Source organism: Pyrgilauda ruficollis, unplaced genomic scaffold (assembly GCF_017590135.1).
Source record: "Pyrgilauda ruficollis isolate IOZ18807 unplaced genomic scaffold, ASM1759013v1 scaffold201, whole genome shotgun sequence".
Taxonomy (NCBI): Eukaryota; Metazoa; Chordata; class Aves; order Passeriformes; family Passeridae; genus Pyrgilauda; species Pyrgilauda ruficollis.
The window spans coordinates 402,314-420,754 of NW_024519319.1; the positions used below are offsets into that span (position 1 = coordinate 402,314).

Genomic DNA, 18,441 nt, shown 5'->3' on the forward strand with positions numbered 1-18,441 from the left:
GGGTGGGGAGGCTGCAAACAATACAAAGTTTGCCTTGCTTTGGAATTCTTGCAACAGATATTTTGAAAGGGAGGGAGAAGTGTGGAAAATTTGTGATCAGTCCTTCCCGAGGCTCAGTTTTGAGGCTAAATGTTCTGAATGTGTGATGTGACAAGAAAAGACGTAACTTGAAAAGGGGGAGCAGGGTGTGAGAGAGCTAAATAAGAGTTTCTTTGCAGCTCCATCCATTTCAATGGTGCGACTTTCCCAAGCCCCTTTCCATCGTCCATCATCACCTTCAGGCCGGTCGGAGGAAGGGGAGGAGAAGAGGATGAAGGCGGCCAAGCAGCAGGTGACCCCGGCTGGGGAGAGCCCGGCTCCCGCCAGCCCCCTGCAGTCCGCGCTGAGCACGGCGGCCTCTCCTTCCCAGGCCTATGAGATCTACATCGACAACGGGCTCATCTGCCTCAAACACAAGATCAGGAACATCGAGAAAAAGAAGGTAACTTGGTTTTCTTGCCCATGGCACCTATTTAAGCTGCCGATAGTAAAGCTCATTGCCTTTAAAATAATATTTCATGTTATTTTTAACAGCTGGAATAAGGTGTTGTGTGTATATAGAGAGCATGTTTATGTTGATCGAAACTAATGATGCTTCTCGTGACCAAATCAGTTCAGAACAAACTTGCATCTGATTTAAACGTGATTATAGTCTTGAGAAATCGTTCATCAATTATATGCATTAATTTAGATGTAAATTGTTTGTAAAATTGGAAGTTAGAACAAGTGTTTCCTCTGACGGTGGAAATGTCAGATTATGTTAAATATGAATTGCCCTTTATTTTGCATAAATATTTGACTTGCATATTTTAAATACAGGCACATGTTACTGACTGGGAAATTTATACAGAAATCCTCCAAAACTTGATCTCTTGTTTTGCCCTCTGCTTTCCTGAGGCTGGGGGGACAGAACAGTGTTAGTAAGACTAATAACTGAGATAATTATACACCTAAAACATTGTAGCTATGGCTAGTCAGACTTCTGCATTCTAAGGTTTTTCACCTGATTGGCAGCTGACTGTGTGCTTGGTTTTGAGTTGAGAGAATGTTGTTTTCTGTAGGATAAAAGATGTAAAGGTGTTGTTGCTTTCAGTGCTGGATCAGGATTACAAGTAAAGCAATTGTGTGAATATGTTGTGCTGCTCTAAATGTCTGAAAAGGTTTTAATTATGTATTACGGCACGGAGAGAGAGTAGATCAGACATCTGGCCATGTGCTTTGGGGACTTGATCCTCCTGCAGGAGATGCAGTATTACTGCTGTCTCATGTCATGCATCATGCTGTAATTTTGAATAACATCAGACAAGCATGTTCCTTTGTGTGATTAAACAACTTTGTGTTGTATTCTAATTCTGTCCAAGGACGCTTCTTGTTGTGAATTTCTCTGGTACCTTTGATTTTCACGTGAATGACAATATGGCCTTATCAGCAAATAAAACTAACTTACTAAAATGAGTAGAAAGTGTTCCTAGTCTTACACTCCTATAGGTACTGTGTCAGTGAAGCTCTGGATACACAAATGGAAGAGTATCTGACTTCATGGCAGTGAAGTCACCTTTCTTTTCCATAAAGAAGTTTTGCAATACCAAATAATTTAGTTTGGTATTATTTACATCAGCATTTAAAGACTGCTTTAGTATATTGGAAATAAATCTTATTTCTTCCCTGAATACATTTGTCCACTTTCTTAGGGGTCAGGGCTATAATTTTTGATGTAACTAAAGCCAAGTTTTTGAAAGACACAGCAAGGATTATTCAAGGATAATATAACTAAATTCCAGCATTGACTTGGGAAAGCTAAACAAGCCTGCCTTAAACAAGGACACTGGATGTATTTGAAGCCATTTAAAGATCTTGGATCAATGCATTAATAGTTCTTAAATGAAACAAAAGTAGCAAGTAAGAACTGAAAGATCAGTGACAGGGAAAGGAAGTAGACAGTCTTGCAGACTGAAATTGCCAAATCAAAGGCATAGCAAAACTGTGTGTTCCTTTCTCCAGAAACAAGAGGAAGTAGGAGGTTTTCTATTCTATGTTACAGTATTTCACTCATGCCCCTTGCTTAATTTTTGTATTGGTTTCTGTATAATGTTTACTTTGAATTTTCTGCAGCTCAAACTAGAAGATTACAAAGATCGTCTGAAGAAGGGGGAAGCCCTCAATCAAGACCAATTGGTAAGCTTGCTTTTTATACAGGAGTGGAAGGCCTCAAAACCTTCTGATCTGGCAGGAAGGATGGGTTGCTGAAGGAAATGAGGGTGTTTTTATAGAAGCAGTACCTAAAGGTACTTTTCACAAAACTAAATTAACAAATTATTGGTTATCAGGCTGAATGTTGAGCCCATAAGCTCTGTTGCCTGTTTTGACCTTGATGGTGTTCCCTGAAAGAATAGAAGATCTCTGTTTATCTTTCCTCTGTGGACTTTCAGCTTCAGTGCTCCTGCACCTCTGTTTCTTAATGAGGTATCTGTGTACAGCTGATCTATATGGCAGTGCAGTGTTAGAACCCAAGCCTCAATAATTCTGAAGTGGCTAATTAATCCTCATGATTTCTTCATTAGCAGCTATTACTTGAAATTGCCTGTTGTCTGCACAGTGCTGTTGGTTACAAGTAGCTGTTAATATAACTGACAGTGCTGTCTCTTTTTTGTCTTGGTCTGGAATGGATTTTAGATCTGAAACCAAATTTCTGTAACATGAAAGCTTTAGCAGAGCTGAGTAGCAGTGTCACATAATCCAAAGACTTTATTGCTCTGCTAATCTAGGGGTGACATTTTTAAAATGTAGTGGGAACATGCTAAAGAGTAATTGTCTGATGAGGGCTACTGACACTTCAGTGATAGTACTGGTCCTGCTAATGAACCAGCTGGAAAAATGTCACTGATTGCTAACTTTATCACAATGCAGCAGTCTGAGAACACAAATTCTATCTGAGAACACAAATTATATTTTCTTACTGTGAATCATTTGTAAAGGAGTTAGGCATGAGTGGGATAAGGGGGAAAACAGTACCTTCTTAGAAGTAGAGTAAACGTGTTGGAGTAAATTGTCACTTACTACTTAACTACAAAATCTGATGTGGTCTCTTGCCATATCAAGTGCAAAAGTAAATTAGTTAAATCTGATGGTTTGGAGTAGGTTGATGACCTTTCGATTCCTCTCAACTCAATCTTCAATCAGGTGGGCAAGAAACTTTTGTGTTTAGATCATCGGTGTTCTTCACAATCTGTTTGCTGCCACGAACAGTGAGACTATTGAACAATGTTCTGTAAGTTGGAATAGTCTTGAATGTATTGACTGCTTTGGTATATGCCCTGGAATGTGAAAAGCTGTTAGGTGACAGTGTTTGGAAAATGACATTAACTTGGTTACTGGTTTTTAGTATTCCTACCTGGCTTCACTTTTTGAGTTTTAGTGTCTTCATCCCAGTTTGTGGAGTTTCTTAGGCTACTAAAATGAAGAACTAGATTGTCTTCTTAGTGAAGTGACAAGTGGTAGTCAGATTGCTCAGGTGACCATAGTAAAGCACATATACACTCAATATTTAATTAATAATCTTTTAAAGTCCCCTGCTTCAGTGATTAAGATACAGAAATACTGCATTTGTAACTTTCAGATGCAAATTTGTGGTGTATATAAAAATTGAAGCTGGAGTAGAGCCTAGAAGATCTTAACACCTGAAGAAACCAACTGCCTTATAATACAGTGGTGCTCTAATATAACTTGATGTCATCTATAGCTTTAATTTTCTCACACAAAGGAAGAAGTGCATGTCTGGTGATGAACTTCTTTTGCAAGTAATTTCGATTAAGCTGTAATTACTTATGGTGCATGCCTGCCAGACCTAACGTGTGTGCTACCCTTACATTAGGAAACATTTGTTTAAAAAATGAGGAGCTTCCAGCAGCTTATTGTGCTGTTTTGCAAGCTGAGCAGCTTTTCCTCAGTTCTGTTCTTCCAACATGCTGTTAATGAATGTTAATAACAGGTGTGACAGAAGAAAGCTATTGCTTTCCTGTGGGCTGAGGTACAGCCTGTCATGAGAGCTGTGGTAGCTGTTCTTGATGTTTTCATGTGCAGTGTTTTACTCTGCAATTTGTGTTGTTACAAGCACAATTACTGTAACCTGACTAGTAAATTGTTGGCGTTAATTGTGAGTCTTCCTCAAATGTGTGGGCATTGGTTTCTTAGAAGTTATTCTCTCAAGTGCTAAGTGAATTGCTAAATAGTACTTCAAAGCTGCTTGGTAAATTGTGTGAAGACAAACCTCAACTACCATGTGAGAAGCTTGCACTATGTGTTGAGTAGCATTTAGTCCAGATAGTGTCTAGTGTGTCACAAACAAAGGAATAAAAGTAACTGAGCAATCAAACTGAACAAATGAACTGAACAAATGAACTTGAAATATAACTTGTTTTCCAGTTGCTTAGGAACACATATGGAATTTGCAGATGCCCTAAATCTTATTGGGACAGTAGATTAAGCTTTTGTCACTGCACTGATGAAACACTAAACACTAACACTGCTGTGAAAGAGCTTTATATTAGACTGATGAGCCTGTTCTAGAAAAACCTGTGATATCATGTCAGGAGATAAACCACATTGGGTGTAAAGCACAAGTGAACTGGAATTAAACTTGTTACTTCATGTCTTGTGGTGTGAAGATATGGGCAGCATGTCTGGACTACAGCATTTTTCTATCTTCAGAGCTGTCAAGGGAACTTAGAGAAATTAACTGACCCATTAAAAGTGGGGTATATCAAAATGCAATTAATAATCTACTGCAATTAGTATTTTTGAAGGCTAGCCAGTAAAATATTGGTTAAAGTCATTAGTGAAGACAGGAACATGGCTTCTTTTGGAAACTAAATTGGAAAGACTTATTTCTGGAAGTATGACTTGCCTTGTATATTTCTAAAGTTTGAACAAATTTTCTTTAAAGGCATTTCGTTAAGCATGAGGGTAGAAGATATGTGCTAAATTTCTCTTGTATTCCTTCCAGGCTTTTAGACCAGTCTGATTTTAAGTAGCTGTTTACTTCTGATTGCCAAGACCTATATAGGCAAACTTGTAGGATATCTGTGTGGTGGTATGAGCTGGCTTTGAACTGTGTCTCAGACAGTTGCAGGTGAATGATAATTAGAGTGCCAGGCATGGACACAGTGTCTTTAAAAAGCTACAGTTTGAGAAAACACTAAATGACAACTTTGCAATGAGAATTTAAGTACAAGGCAATAGAGTTGCAATCAGTAGTCTTAGGCATGAAAAATACATTTTTTATCTATTCCTTTGTAGGAGGCAGTAGAGAAATATGATGAAGTAGTGCACAACCTGGAATTTGCCAAGGAGCTTCAGAAGACTTTTTCAGGGCTTAGCCAAGATGTAAGTATAACTATTCTTGTCTATATTGACAGGAGGAAACTGCAAAACTTTGTGCTACTACTTTAATGGCTATACTTCTATTCCAGTACACCCCTTGCTAGGAAGTTCCTGCCTTGTTTCTCTGCAGCAGCGAAGCTTAGGCATAGGCTGAGGAGCAGTTAATTAAGGAGAACTGATTATTTGGTGCGTGTTAACCAGTTGTCTGTTTCTGATCACTTGGTAGCCAAAGGCTAAAGAAGCTTCAGTGACTCCAGTGGTGGGCCCCCTGGATGGCTGGGGCCTGGAAAATGAGACCTGTGAGGAGAGCCTGGAACAACTGGGCTTGTTGGACCTGGTGAAGTGAAGGTTTGCCAGGAGATGCACTATTATCCTTCAGACAGGAAATACTGAAAGGGTGGAGCTGGGATTTTTGCTGAGGGATGTGGTAGGAGAAGCAATGATCATTACTTGAAACAGATGCTAACCGGGTAGGAGGAAATGGTCACTCAATGGGTGATTAAACATTAGAAGTAGGCTGCCTAGGGAAGTGGTAAAATCTGTCCTTGGATTTCTTCAACCCTTGTATGCATGAAGTTCCAAGCAATCTGATCTTGATTCACTGTAGCCTTTCTGGAGGCTGGGCTAGACAATGTCTCAGGATCCCTTCCAAAATGAATTTTTTACTGCTTCTGGTGACGGAAAGTGCTGGTTTTAAATCACTTTGACTTCAATGAGAAGTACATCCCTCAGCAAAATTTAACTGAAGCTTGTGGAGTTTGCTACTCAATCTGCTGTAGTTGTCTCTAATTGTGGCAAGATGCTGATTTAGTGCTTTATTTAGGCCTTTGTTCAGGATTTTAGGCACTCCATACATGATTTTTATGCAAACAACGTTTTATCTTTGGAGAAACTGGTCTCTTGGCTCAAGCAAATTCTACAGTTATAGAAGATTTGATCCAAGGTAGTGGTAGGGAAGCTAAACATGATTAGTCACTGCTCTGGCATTATTTCTACAGAATGCTGAAGGACTGGTACCTTGTAACCCAGTGTATCTTTGAGCAGGTGTTTTAAGTAATCCAGCATTCTACCAGTTCATGTTTGTTCTTGAACTTATGCTGTATTTAAAGGCTAACCCACCTTGTTTTTAACTTGGCTCTGCTTCTGCTGATATGGATTCTACAGCCAACAGCCATTACTGGAACATTAAGGGCCATTCTGGCAACAGCATCCTTTGCAGTGTGATGTAGGGAACAAAATTTTCATAGATTGACAGATATTGAGGCATTTTAAATTCTGCAGTTACTAGGTTAGCTTCTGCTGGGTAGTTCTGTTGGTGCACGATGAGAGACTTGAATGCATATTCTGTATGTGTTCTATAATTTCATGTTGTTGCTTATTTAATGAATGTTTTGGCCTTCTGCCAACAGAAATAATTGTAGGATTCTGCTGTATCTTTTAAGCTGGAGTATTCAAAAGTGAAGAGCAGTTGTCTTACAAGGAGAAACTTGAGACAACTTCTGCCTCTCTAACTCTGTGGTAAATGTTAAAGGTCAGCTAGGCCTGGATCAATGCATTGGTATCAATTCTATCAGTTTCTTTAAAAGTTGTTGCAACAAAACAACTAGCAGGCATAATCAGTGTCTAGATATCACAAAGGCATATCACAAGTGAAGATACCAGTATCTAGTTTAACTGAAAGTTAGATGTGTAGACAATTAGTAGATAAATGGGGAGCTCTTCCAAAGGATTAAATTAAAAGATTCTGGATATCTGAAGAATTAGGAGCTTCTCTTATCTAACCAAAATGAATAGTTGGTTTCCTCATTGTAGGATAATCAATACTAGAACTTTTTGTCCTAGAATCTTGTTACTAAACAGGATTAAATACTAAATTGTGTTTAATTGTTGAATTTTGCATTAAAATAGCTGCTGAAAGCACAGAAGAAGGCTCAGCGGAGAGAGAGTCTATTGAAGCTAGAAGCAGAGAAGAAGAAGCTGCGTACAATACTTCAAGTCCAGTATGTGCTGCAGAACTTCACTCAAGAGCATGTTCAGAAAGATTTCAAAGGTGGTGTGAATGGTGCAATATACTTGCCTTCTAAAGAACTAGACTACCTCATAAGATTTGCAAAACTGACATGTCCAGAAAGAAATGAGAACCTGAGGTAAGTTCAGGGATTTTTGTCTAATTCGTATGCTTAATTTGTTGTGGTAAATGTCCTCTGTTTGACACTGCTGTGTCTTTAAATACCATGTTTTGGAACATTAATTAAAATTCTCTTCAGTACACTTGATTTTGTCTGAGATTAGGAATGTGAAGATTTACCTTGGAGCATTAGAGGGAAGCTGCAGTATTACAGCCTCAGGTGCAGGTTACAGACAGACTTTGCCATTTTATGTCTCCCTGTGGGACTGAGGGGACATAGTCCAATACCATCCTTAGCAGGGAGGCTGGGGATGTGCTGCTTCTCTGAGATCTCACTGCTCATGAAATGAAAAAAGTGCTGTAAAATCAGAACTTTCTGTATTCCATTTACATTGATGATTCAGGTGTGCTTCTTTATTCCAGAGGAATGCAAGATAGTGCTCCTGAGGTGCTCTTGCTGTTAGCTTCAAAGTGGTTTTAAAAAATTTACTGAAGTTTTTGATACCTTTGCACTAAATGTCATGCATGTTACCATGGTGTTACAGAGGTAATGTCAGTATCAGTGCTCATGTGGCACTGCTCTGGTGCTGTGATGGCTCATGCTTAGTGTGACAGCCTGTCTGGTAGGGTAGTGCAGCAAGAACTGGATTTGAATATGGAATAAGTAGTTATTAGGTGGTAAGTTGAGACACTTTATGGATAAGTCATGTTTGACTATGGACTAATTCTTTAAGTGCCTCAAAATTCTAGTCACTTGTCATACACTAGACTTGCCTAATCTTTGCTCTTTAGTTAACTACTTCCAAGTAACAGCTGCTTATAAAAAGCTACACAACAGGAGTGTCTCATCCCAATGAAGTAACTTTGTTTCTCACTTACTCTTGTGGTATTACTTCTACAAGAAGTATAAACCTTTCTGTTGGGATACTGTGTTTCATTGTAGTGGACTGAAAATTCCATCTTCTGGAGGAGGTGGATCTTGGACCTATAGTAAATTTTCCCAGGAGTTGCTAGTTAGTGAGAATGGCAGCTATTGTGGTTGCACATAGACAAGTTGATCCAGTAAATGTGACCAGCTGATTAAACAGCAGTTGTTGCTTGGGAATCCTGGCTTGTAATGCAATTCAGCCACGTGGTTTTGTGGGACAGTGCTTAGGATCTCTATATTGACCAACAAAAGAAGTTAGGTTTGCTAGGTTAAATCCTGTGCAGACAGAGACAGCTGAATTACTTCCAGTGGCTTCAGGGCTTACTATTCACTCTGTGTATGCTGGAGACGTATGAAGTCTGGACATTAGTGAATGTTATAAAATGAGGGATACTGGGAGAGCGCAGCACTTGATCTTGGCTATGATTCTACCTGGTAAAACTGTCATTTGTTTTAGTGTTGAAGACCAGATGGAGCAATCATCTCTCTACTTCTGGGACCTTCTAGAAGGAAGTGAGAAACCTGTGGTTGGAACAACATGTGAGTGTCTCATCTAGAGAAATAACATAAAGATCTAAAATTTGTGTGCTTGTTAAACATTTTAAAACCAGTGAATACACATGGAAGGCTACCAAATTAATTACGTTCAAGTGATGTGTGTATCTCAATCCTCCAAGGATGAATGGCTGCTCCTAGTTCAGTTAAGTACAGGTCAATCAATGCCATATGCTTTCCTCTTCCAATCAAGATTTACTCTTCAATCAGTGTACTAGCATATTTTTGAGGAATACTGCTGGTAGCAATTCAAAACCTGATGCATGAATACCTTACACAACGTGGGAAGCTTTTTATATAGCTATGTGCACGTGGGTCAAGCTTGGAACAGTTCCCAGCCATGAAATGCTTAGTTGAGTACCCTGATGTATTACAAAGCTTCATTGGCCCTGGGCTGAAGGTTCCACAGCACTGAAGAGTCTCCTTTGTTTGTAGGGATTCTAGACTCATACCTGTTGTCTCCCTACAGTGCAGGACACCACACTAGTTATTAACTTAGATTTCACATCATGCACAGTTGCAGTCTTTCTTTGATGTAATGGAAGTGTCCTTACTTTTCAAACATACCAAAATCTGTAGGACTCTACAGATCTTCTTGCATTTGTGGCACAGTTCCAAAATTCCTGGTTGTAAGCCAACATACACATTGTGTTCCTATTTACAAGTTGCTTGTGAGGAAGCTGCCCTTAATTGAGTTGTAGTGTCTTTCTATTGCAAACAGCCCTTGCTTGTTGTGTTTATGCCAGCCTTGTAGCAGCTGTGTGGCAGGAATCTTTCATTTGTTACTGACAATGCTGAAACTGTTAGAACAGAGCATTAGTGTGACTTGTTTGTTCCACATACAGGTAGCTGACTGACATTTAACTAGGTGTTAAATCTTCCCATGTAGTTCTGGACAAGCTGCAGGCTTGGATTGCTACAGGCTAGTAACCTTAGCCTTGTATCTGTTGACATGAATAGATTGTTTATCAGTATCTCTATCCCTTTAGTATCAGTCTTGCATCCCTTTGTGCAAGCTAGACTTTAAATAAAGCTGTTAGGTTGTTTTATTAGCATTCATTGCCTTGGAAGACAGTTTTTTATAGCCATAGTAAATTCCATCTACAATTCTTGTTTGTGTGGTTGTCACTGGTAGGAGTGATCTTTCACTGTAAGTTTTCTGTTCTCAAGGATGCCCTGTTTCCAGCTCCTCTGAAACAATTCCTAGAATCACTGTTACTTCTGAGGTCTTAGTCTGTACTCTTAGCTGCTGTCTCTTGTTTGCACAGAGGAGCAAAATGGACAGTGCTTCTCAGAGTACAGTTAAGCTTTTGTTCAACCATGTCAGCTCTGAATCTTTTCCAGCTTCAGAGTAAGTTCATTCAGGGACCACTCCCTTGTATTTCCCCTGCTTGTTTCTACAGTTCTTAACTTTTCTTTCTGCGACACCATCCTGTTATCAGCGAGAGTGTCTTGTAGAGTAGTTCCATTGTGACTGTTTAGCTTTACCTCTGTTGCAGTCTCATATGATTTTAATATCAAAGCTGGCTAGCTTATACCTGGTAAACAAAGCCATTTCCAAGCATATGGGAGACCAGGTGGCTCTGTGTTTACCTTGTAGGCATTAAACACAAGCTGCAGTCTTGCCCTGGGATTGCAAAGATATTTTCAACTGCATTAAATTAAGCAGTCTAATAAATAATTTCCTTAATTAAAACATTTTGCTATAGCTTGGTAAGATGTGTGAACTTGGTGTAACTGCAGTTCATATAAAGGGAGGAAGTAACAAGTCTTCATCTGTAATCTGAATACCCCTTAATTTCAGATTTTGTTATCTTAACTTTATGAACTTTTTAGATAAACACATGAAGGACCTGTTGTCCAAGCTTCTAGACTCTGGCTACTTTGAAAGTATCCCAACTCCTCGCACCACTGTGCCAGTAAAAGAATTGGAAGAAGAAGTAAATAGAAAACCTGAGAAAACAAGACAGCTGTCAAAAGGAGAGTCTGCCAAAGAATCAGGTGGAATATTACAGGGTTCAATTTTTCTATCAGTGTTGGGAAAAGCTTGAACTGAGCACTGACTTTGCATAGCTTGGTGCTAAATCTAATGCTGTGCTGTAGCTTACTTGCTATGTAGTAACTGAAGTGGAACCTGCAGGGCTTGCAGCCCTGTTTTAGCTAGTAATGTAGAAAAAACCTTTTAAATCATAGTAATAGAATGCTTTTGCCTTCTGAGCAAGTTGAAGCTGTGGGGACTGTTTGGTGTGTAGGGAAAGTTACATATTAGAATAACAAAATTATGAATACTATAAAATGTTTCTTGTTTAACTCTAAAATTCTGCAGCTGTAAAACTTAGAAAATAAAAGCTTGTCTGGAAATAGCATGTTGAATGGCAAGCTGAGCTTTCAGAATGTCTGGTTTAGCAAATTGGTACTACTATTTAAATAGATTTAAAGAGTTGCTACTGTTTGATCTGCCCTTCTGCATTTGATCAGATGAAACAAATTAACATCCTTTTTCTAGAATCCATTATGGAGCTTATGAAATCTGAAATACAGCCACAGGAGGTAAGATACTCTACCGTTAATTGCTTGCCTTTAGTATTGCGATTTTTCAGACACATTTATAAATGCACTTCTGCAGCCCTTTTTTAAACTTAAAAAGGGAGTCTGAACAGTAATTTAAGTGTTGCTTGATGTAGGAAGCATTAAAGACTTGGTTGCATTTCTGTTTTTAACCCCAAATTTATGGCATCTGTTGTTGTATTTTGGGATGAATGGAGCAGGATTACATGAAGCAGTATAGTACTTTAATGCTCTGGCACTTTCCTGAATAAAACAAAGCATCTGCCTTTAGAGTGGGAGCACTGATCTTTTGTGTACTGTGGAATAGAGAAAATAGACATCTACTAAAGTTGTCTGTAAAAGCTAAACTCGTTGCAGTAGCCTTGATACTGGTGGGGTTGAGAATGATGTTGGTCTTACTCTGATTTGTTGGGAAGTTAGGAAACCCAAGACAGGCTTGTGTGCATGGGGGTGTGTAGATCTGTTTCAGCAGGTCTTCAGACTCCTGAACTTAAGCTTTGACTGTCAGTAGCATAGAAGTCATTAAACCTGGTTCAAAAGGTGGGGAAGGGGGTGTCTTTTTCCAAGTGGAAATACTGGTTCTTAAAACGCTGAATCCCTGTTTCCCAGGTATCCCACTAGAGGGTGTACTCTAGAACAAGTTTTTGTAACTTACTGGTAACACTGTTACCTCACTCTCATCTGGTGTCTAGCCAGAAAAAATGTGTCAGCCAGTGAGCCTTGTACATTCTTCGCTTCATGTATTTACTTCCTGTTCATGACCAAGTGGTCACTTAAAAAAAGTTAGGACATCATCATTGAACTCTCAGACTTAATACTAAACACAGTCTGCAGTTGAAGTCCAGTGGTACTTAATCTGAGACTTTGGTGACATTTTAGTATCAAAACTCCACTAAGAATGAGAGTTATACTTGGTTACTGGGTCTAATATTTTGGGATGCTTAGCAGAATGTCTGCTAATATAGTACCAGAGCTTTTTAGGTGCTTGGAAGGAGAGCTACCTTTATAAAAATCACAATTGGATTTGACATTGTCACTGCCTAGGAACATGAGGTAGCATTGAGGATAAGGGCAGTAGATTCACTCAGCTGGGTTTTACTTGTGCTGTTGAGCACTGTTCCCTGTTTCTCTGTGGCATGCCAAGCAAAGCTAGTCTGCAGTGTTGTAGGATAAAGCCATGGCCACATAGTTTCTATGACTAGTGCTTAGATTGTCTAGGCTCTGCTTTTAGTCAGCAGTTTTCAGTAGCTGGGTGACCTTATTTAACTGACCTGAACTGTAGTAGCAAAATGTGTTCTTGGGAGCCATTAAGTTTCTTTGGTCTATATAGTTTCTCAACAGGCGTTATTTGCCTGAAGCAGAATACTCTGTCAAGAAGAAGGCAGAAGAGCCCAGATCTTGGGAAGCCGAGTGTGCTAGAAAACAAGAACCTCCAAAGTCCTGGGAAATGCTTGTTGATATTAAAGAGCAGGAACAGAAGCAGAAACAAGAGACCTTAAAGCCTTGGGAAGCTCGTGTTAGACAGCAAGAACTCAAGAGACCAGATTCTCCAAAGCCTTGGGAAGCTCGTGTTAGAGAGGAGGAACAGAAGTGTGAGTCTGCAAAGTCCTGGGAGTCCTGTGTGGAGGAGGAACAGCAGAAGAAGCCAGAAGCTCCAAAGGCATGGGTAGCACGTGTCCAAGAGGAGCAGGAGTCTCCCAAACCCTGGGTAGCAAAGGTCAGGGAAGAGCAGGACCAGAAGAAACAGGAATCACCTAAGCCATGGGTAACAAAAGTTAGGGAAGAGCAGGAACAGAAAAAGCAGGAATCCTCAAAACCTTGGGTAACCAAAGTTAAGGAAGAACCAGAAGAAAAGCAGGAATCTCCAAAACCTTGGGTAACCCAAACTAGGGAGCAACCAGAACAAAAGAAGCCAGACCCTGTGAAAACATGGGAAGTGCCTGTTAGGGAAGAGCCAGAGAAGCAGGAGCCTGTGAAGGCTTGGGCTGCACATGTTAGGGAGGAGCCAGAACAAAAGAAGCAGGAGACTCGAGAGGCTTGGGAAAAAGCTGACAGGCAGCAGCAAGTGTCATCACCGCAGTTACAGAACCCTCCGAAGTCCTGGGCAGCTGCCAGTATGGGGCCAAAGGAACAGATGGGCCCAAAGAAGTTTGATATGGAACCCAAAGAAGTGAGTTGGCATATGTAGTATTATCTGTCATAAGCATTTGACATTAGTGTATTGGAATAAATCCACCTATTAGTTTATCTAAGGTGTATTTTGTAGGCCAATATATAGACTCCACCTTCCTTTCATTCTTTCTTGAGGGAAATAATTCTGGCAGCTAAAGTTTATATTTGAATAGCAAGATGGTCTGCTTTGCTTTTTACATCAGCACAGTATTGCTGTGTTTGAACCTTGAATAACTGCTTTATGCACAAGACAGAAGAATTAACTTGGTTCATCTGTAGCTATTGGCTCTGGCCTCTGTTAGCAGTACAAAGCAGGTATGACTCATCCAGGGATCAAATACTTTGTGGCTGCATGTGAATAACACTTCAGTAATTTTTAGGCTTTTGATTAAAATAGCTGCTGATTCAAGAGACATCTAATGTCTACATCAAGCAATTCCAACCGTACAGAGGCTTAAATATGTATTTCCAGATGGATGCATAAACCATATTGCTGTCCTGGGAGTCTAACAATAGCATAGTGTTAGAAATATAAAAGGAAAGCCATGGCTTACAGCTGAACAGGCTGCTACCCTTTGATCACATTACCTTCTTTCTCACCTGCGCCTGGGTAGCAGCAACACTGGTCACTGTCAAAAGAGATAACTGAGCTCTGTCATGTCTGCCTTAGGTCACTAAGAGAAATGTTAATCTAAAGGTAGACTTCAGGAAGAAAATATGGGGAATTGAGCAGTTCTCTGTACACAGTGTTGTAACCACAACTGTCTTCCTGCAAGAATGCAGGAACCAGTATATCCCATGTTACTCATGGCAAATGATTAAGCTTGTATCTTGTTAGTAAACTTGGCAAAACTGAAAAAATGGATGTTCTTGTATCTAGAGGCGGGACCGCAAACCGAAGGTTGAATATGAGATTAAAAAAGTATGTAACGATGCAGCACTGGGTAACAACATGGGATTAAGGTGTTTCAGCTTGAGCCATCTTTACACTCAAGCTGAGTAGACTCTTGTGTCCACTGGTGGTGGTACAGGTGGAAAACCTGGTTTCCTCACTAAGTAACTCTGAGCACAAATAGGTGTTGTGCACCCAGCCATGCACAGTGTTCCTGTAACTGAAACTAAGTACTGGTATAGTCTCAAGCACTTGTAAAGTGCCTTGGAATTTCTGGTATCGGATTACCTTAAATGCAAGATGGTTCCTAATGAAAAGATGCTTCCTCTTAATTTTATATGGGATGGATAGATGGATGGCTTAAGTGGTTGAGAAAACTGCTGCAGTGAGTAAAGAGGAGGGTCTCCAGTCATCTGGAGAAACTTGCAAACTGCTTCAAAATCTCCCAAGTAGTGTGCAGGTGTGCAATATACTGAAATTAAACTAACTGCTGGAATGTGAGGTCACTGAAGGGGGATTGCTGAACTAAGTAAACAAAGCATGTTTTAAAGTATTCAAACTTGGATTTACATAGACCGTAGGAAGACATCAGCTGCCTTTATTTTTGCTTGATAGCTATTGATAAATCCTAATACTAAAAGAATATTGAACGAGTAGAAAACAGTGTACTACCAACATAACTAGTTTCCATAACTATTTTTTAAAAAGAGATGTCTTTGGCTTGAGGTACATACAAAGGATAATTAAAATCATGTTAAGCTTTTCAGATAACAATTTCTTTTGCCCTTGCTTATGTAAAAAAGGGGCAATGCAATGCTGTAGGTGGATCTGTTTGACTCAAAGAAAATCTATAAATGCTTTTGTGCAGGGATGTAGGCATGGCAGATAAAAGATCTGTGCCACTGCTGCTGCCCTCTGAGCTGAATCTAACTGTTAGAGCTCTGAGGTCTTTAAAAAACTATGTTTTGAGATATTAAAATATGCTTATTTAACTTAATGTACTGTAAGGTGGAATACCCAAGAAGCTGAGCCCAAGACAGCAGGGTGAACTGATGTGAACCTGTTTAACTGTTGTTCTGTTTAAGTGTTTGTGCAACCTGTGGACCAGCAAGCTTGGTTAGAGCTGAATTTGTGGCCTGGTATGGGAAAGCAAAACAGTTTGGCTTATGCTATCATCCAGCGTGTCATTTAATTCATACCCACTGTGAATGCTGCTCTGAGTAGAAAGCTGATTTTAATTGTGTATCTACATGGCAATCACTACTTCCAGCTTGGGTATCACCATTCTACCTCATTTAGTACTCCATAACTAACAAACCTAAAGAGGAATTCAAGGCCTATTTCATAGAATGAAGTTTCACTAGTAAATGAGATGGTTGAAGTGGTATGTTAGTGTTGCATGTAAGTAGACCTTCAGTCTCTAAAAAATCCAGCTTTAACAGGAGTCCCTGGTAAATTTGCATTCTAACTAGCCAAGTTCAAAAGTGGTCATTGGTTTATTTGCAATGGCTTAACTGGTTCTAAAAAGAATTCTAGATGTTTCACCTCTGATTTTAGGCAGTCAGTTCACTGGATGTAAGTCAAGATACGTTTTGCTGAATGTATGATTAGTGTTGAAGTTAGGTTTCAGAAATATTTTTTATGACAAATTAAACTCTAAATTTACCAGTGCTGTTCAACTGTAGTGGTTCAAGCAACATTCAGGTTAATGTTAAGTGATCTTAGCATGTACAGGTTTGATCTGAGCCAGACTAATAGGTCAGTCTGCTGCTAGCTTTTAATGACTACCAGAAACAGCATCTAGTTGTAGGCTAGAAAGAAAACATCTTAAGAATGTCAAGTACCTGCTCTTCTTCAAAGCATCTTTTTATTAAAAAGAATAAAAATTGAAATACTTTAATTTCCTGATACTTTTCTCTATATAATCTTATATTGCGCTTAAATATTGTAGTTTTGAACCCCTAGGTACCAGCAAATCATTATGAGCTTCACTGCTGCTTCTTCTGGCTGGTGTATTTTAATATCTATATGAACTAGAAAATAACTTTATGGAATGGAAAGGCTCACTGTTTCAGTCCTAGCCTAAAGCCCTGATATCATGTATATAATCCTGCATTCTTGTACTTCTTGAAGTAAAGAATGCTATCAACAGAATGCATAGAGTATGAGCTGGGGAAGCAGATAAAAGCTCTGACAAATTGTACAAGCATACAGGAATTTTATCGTATTTGGAAGTAAAAGTGACAAGTCTTTTCTGCTTTCATGTCCTTGGGGCTTTTTAAACTTTTTTCTGTGTTTAATGTACAAGTCTCACTCACACAGCTAGTGGACTATCTTAAGAGCCCTAGACCCTGCCAGACTCAGGTTACCTAAAGGTGAAAAACTTGTTACCCATTTTTAAACACACAGAAACAGTTTGGTCATGTCCCTGTGTCTTAGTAGAAATGGTAGTGGAGGAGGAAGAGGGTAACAAAAGCATTTATCAGTTTAACCCAGAACAGCGAGTGACAGCGAGTGCTGTAAAATTAAGACTTTTTGTAAGTGAGGACTAAAAGTGATGGACAGAAAGATCCAGATTGCCAGTAACTTAATCAATAACTCATGGAGATTAACTTAATTCAACTGTATCTTTTGTTCTGCACTTAAATCCTTAAAAGCTGTAGTTGCTGTTCATTATTGGAAACTACAGCAATATAAACTTGTATTTAACTGGTAGTTAAAGATAGTGCTTGTGCAGCAGAATTTCTAATTAAGATAGAGCTGTAGAAAGATGCACTCTTTAGTTAAAAGAGTAAAGTGAAACTTCTCACAGCTCACCAAGCAGTTATGTAGGCCACATAGATACTAGAAACTGAGTCCTCCAGAGTTAATCATGTGCTATAAGCTTCTTGCCTGTACATGGCATTGGAATTTCTGCAAAGGCCGGAGATTCGTTTCAGAAAACTGTTGAAAGGATATGCAAGAGTGTTTTTAGGCTTATCCTAAAAGTAGACAGAGCACTTTATCAGTTTGTGGTGGATTTAGTGTGACAATTGTCATCATAGCATAAATACCCTTCTGCCATATATTTTCCAGTGACTTTATCAAATAATAACTCTACTGTACAATATATTGAAGTTGTAACCTCCTGTTAGAAACACAGCAGTTTTTCCTGTAGGAAAAAAAGGCTTTCACATGTTCCTGCATATCTCAACATTTGGGCCAGTTGAAATAATGCAACTAAATGTCTTCATGTTTGCCTCCCTCCAGCTGCACAGACCAACATAAGAACAACAAAACTCTGGAGAACCACAAAAATTATTGGTTTAAAATACTTCTAATGAGCCTACATCTTCTCCATGCTGCTTTCAAAAGACATGTTAGACCATCTAGACAGTCTAATATTATTGTCACCTCATAAATAACAGGGCTTCTGCTGCTTAAGGAGCTTAATGTAGAGATTTTTCTGTTACCTTAGACTGACTTCTTCCCTGACAAAATATTTCCCTCTCTTAAAGTAGAGTGAGAACCAGTTGGGATGAACTCTTAAGGAACCTGCTGAAATAATCAAGGAGTAATAAAGCCCTACAAAAGTCCATGTTAGGCTCTTGTGTGGTAGTACAGGTGTATTTATGCCAAACTGGGATGTAATACTTTCTGCAGGAGGTGGTGCATTGAGATTATCTGGCTTTTTAGTAGAAACACTTTGGTCTCATCCTGAGTTACTTGCTTGCAATATATCTCTTGGGTGCAATTTCTTCAGAATGTCTGGAAATTCCCTCCTAATAAAAGATCTGTACT

General features: G+C 39.2%; 1 protein-coding gene across 1 annotated transcript in view; it reads left to right on the forward strand.

The window, feature by feature from the left end:
• The first annotated feature begins 222 nt into the window (after positions 1 to 222).
• The window catches only part of CAPRIN2 (caprin family member 2), a 31,825-nt gene continuing 13,606 nt past the window's right edge, over positions 223 to 18,441 (forward strand). The window contains exons 1-8 of the mRNA XM_041467192.1: positions 223 to 481; positions 2,152 to 2,214; positions 5,335 to 5,421; positions 7,327 to 7,565; positions 8,932 to 9,014; positions 10,866 to 11,030; positions 11,536 to 11,579; positions 12,928 to 13,767. Coding sequence (XP_041323126.1) covers positions 233 to 481; positions 2,152 to 2,214; positions 5,335 to 5,421; positions 7,327 to 7,565; positions 8,932 to 9,014; positions 10,866 to 11,030; positions 11,536 to 11,579; positions 12,928 to 13,767 — 1,770 coding nt within the window. The 5' untranslated portion in view covers positions 223 to 232. The remainder of the gene's footprint in view (positions 482 to 2,151; positions 2,215 to 5,334; positions 5,422 to 7,326; positions 7,566 to 8,931; positions 9,015 to 10,865; positions 11,031 to 11,535; positions 11,580 to 12,927; positions 13,768 to 18,441) is intronic.